At 33.7% G+C, this 2,680-nt stretch overlaps 1 protein-coding gene across 1 annotated transcript; it reads left to right on the top strand.

The window, feature by feature from the left end:
* Positions 1-443: 443 nt before the first annotated feature.
* LOC132728717 (palmitoyltransferase ZDHHC20-B-like) lies at positions 444-2,388 on the top strand. The gene is made up of 2 exons (XM_060714425.1): positions 444-792; positions 1,088-2,388. The coding sequence occupies exon 2, from the start codon at positions 1,097-1,099 to the stop codon at positions 2,147-2,149; it is 1,053 nt and encodes a 350-aa protein (XP_060570408.1). The 5' UTR covers positions 444-792; positions 1,088-1,096; the 3' UTR covers positions 2,150-2,388.
* Positions 2,389-2,680: the final 292 nt, after the last annotated feature.

The following is a 2,680-nucleotide window of genomic DNA, read 5'->3' as shown; positions in this document are numbered from 1 at the left end:
ACATTGTGTTTGACATCCATAATCAATTTAAAAATGCCTATTGATGAACAGTTATAATCGAATCCGAATTGTTTCTACAACCATAATCATATGTAAATAATGTATTGTTATAATAAATATACATAATTTAGGTGGATTTTACTCGATACATTGGTATAAATTTGGCATTAAAGTACTATTTGTTTTACATGTTCAGTTTCTTAGCGTATATAGGTACATCCGTTCTTTACTTGTCCTTATCCGAAGTTTGACGGAAATGGCCGAGATGATGCGATTGTATTTATTTATTTGTCGGGTAGTAACAATACATGTACATGCATATGGGTACAAATTTTCATCGAGTTAAAACAAGTTTAAATCTCTCTGTACATAATCAATTTGAGTTTAAGTACGTTAAACAAATTAACAGAAATATCGTTTTACTATAAATTTCATGTTTATTATTTATAATTAACTTTTGTTGTCATTTAAACTTTTATCAATTATTTAAACCTTTATATTTAAACCTGTATATTTAAACTCGTTGAAGTCCTTTTAAACATAAGTAGATACATTTCCAATAGGTTTATAAAAGGCAAGTTTGTGTTTATTGAATTATTAATCTATCTTTAATTATCCGGAGAGGTTTAAGGCATGTTATGACACATTATATGTCAACAAATCGTTTAACAATGGAATATTATCTTTCCAAACCGAAGCTTAAACTTTAATATAACTAAATATCGTGGACATTTCTGTACATGACACGCTTTGAAGATAAATATTTGCACAGGACAGTCAGAACATTTGAAGGTAATGTTTGTTTTTGTTATGGGGTTGTTTTTGTTTCTGTTGTTATTGTTGTTTGTTATTTTTTTAATTTAATCTAATTAAGTTGAATTTCATTATTTTGATATTAGTATTCAGTTACGGAACCGGTACGCTTTATTACATTTAAACATGTAAATTGACATGTAATTTATAGAGATGTTATATAATTTGAACGCTATCTAATTAATACCGATTTGTTTTTATATTAATCGTGTGTTGATATAGCATGAAACATTGGTTAAGTTCGTTACCTATATTGTTTTCATTTCACTTTCAGAGGAGAAAAATGCAGAACTTTTGCACCGAGATGATAGGTGGTCTACGGATAAGATTTCGAAGACTGGTGAATGATGTATTATTTCTGGACAGATTTTCACAGTCTTGCTTTATAATTGGTCTTGTAGGAATAGCTATGTTTGGCATTCTCTTCGCTATACCTCATCTTTACACAGACTTCGGTGATACCGCCGTTCTTATTGCACGTGCTTTTGGACTTTTTGTTGCATTTCAAATGTTCATTAATTGGTTGTGCATGAAATTTATAGACAATAGATACGATCCAGACCGTCATGGTACCTTACCGGAGGGCATACAAATGGGTCAGAATATCAGTAGATTGCCTGCAAGTGTTCCGGAAAGTAAACCAGTGAATGAAAACAAACGTAAAACGAATGGTTTAAATCAAAGAAAGTCAGGGAGCGTGATGTACGTGGCTACAGAAATGCCAAAGACTGCCGACGATCTTCCCAAAAGGACTGCTTATCCGTATTTTTCGTGGACGCCGTGTTTACGATGTAATAGGCCACGCCCACCACGGTGTCATCATTGTCCCCAGTGTAATATATGTGTTTTGAAACGTGATCACCATTGCCACTTTGCAGGTTCGTGTATTGGATATAGAAATCTCAGACATTTTTCAGTGTTTTTATTTTGGGCAACAGTTGCCACTATATTTTCAACTGTGCACGCACTCCCGTACTATTATTATCACGTGATACAAAACACGAGTTTCTTTGACGTGCTATTTCCGGTGGCTATTGCAAGATATTTACTCGGATACATATGTTTAAGATACGCGTTATTCGTTACGCTTTCTTGGATTCTAATAACATTTTTGTACTGGGCTACTTCTTTTCTGAAAATAGTTGTTAATTTGATAATGTTAGGTAAAACGACTTTCGAAGCAGATAACAAGATGGAGTTAACGGACAGACGAAATCTGAACGATAAGTTAAGATCAGTTTACGGCAAATATTGGATATTAAACTTCATAATTCCTCTACAATTTCTATATGAACCTGATGACGATCCAATAAACTGGCCATTTGTAAAGGCGTAACCTCAATAAAAGATTTCAGCGAGCCCGTAAAACGAGTATTACGGTAACGCAAGTAGTGTGCCCGGCAGTATGTTTCTAGGATCGGAAATTGTGAGATCACAAAATTGACTGGTACAAAATGTAAACCTAATTCAGGTTTGTTCAAGTTTCATGAAAGGAGTTCGATTACCCGAAAAGGATTCTTCGTGAGTCCTTAATCTCTGAATATTTTTCTTGATTTTGCATAATAACGACATACATACAGTCAACATATCAAAAGGGGCTTCATAAAAAACCCCTTTTTTAATTCAATTACACACTTTACAGACTTTGGAAATTTAAAAAATCTTAAAGGGTCTGATATACATTGCGAGAACAATGCTTAAACTTAAAATGAAACAATCTTGTTATCCATATCTTAAGAAAATGATTTGAGCCGTGTCATGACAAAACCAGCATAATGGGTTTGCGACCAGCATGGATCCAGACCAGCCTGCACCTCCGCGCAGACTGATCAGGATCCATGCTGTTCGCTTATCAACAGTTATTCTA

Source organism: Ruditapes philippinarum, unplaced genomic scaffold (genome assembly GCF_026571515.1).
Source record: "Ruditapes philippinarum isolate M1 unplaced genomic scaffold, ASM2657151v2 ctg1069_1_1_1_1, whole genome shotgun sequence".
NCBI classification, from domain to species: domain Eukaryota; kingdom Metazoa; phylum Mollusca; class Bivalvia; order Venerida; family Veneridae; genus Ruditapes; species Ruditapes philippinarum.
This window is presented reverse-complemented; position numbering and strand designations above follow the sequence as displayed.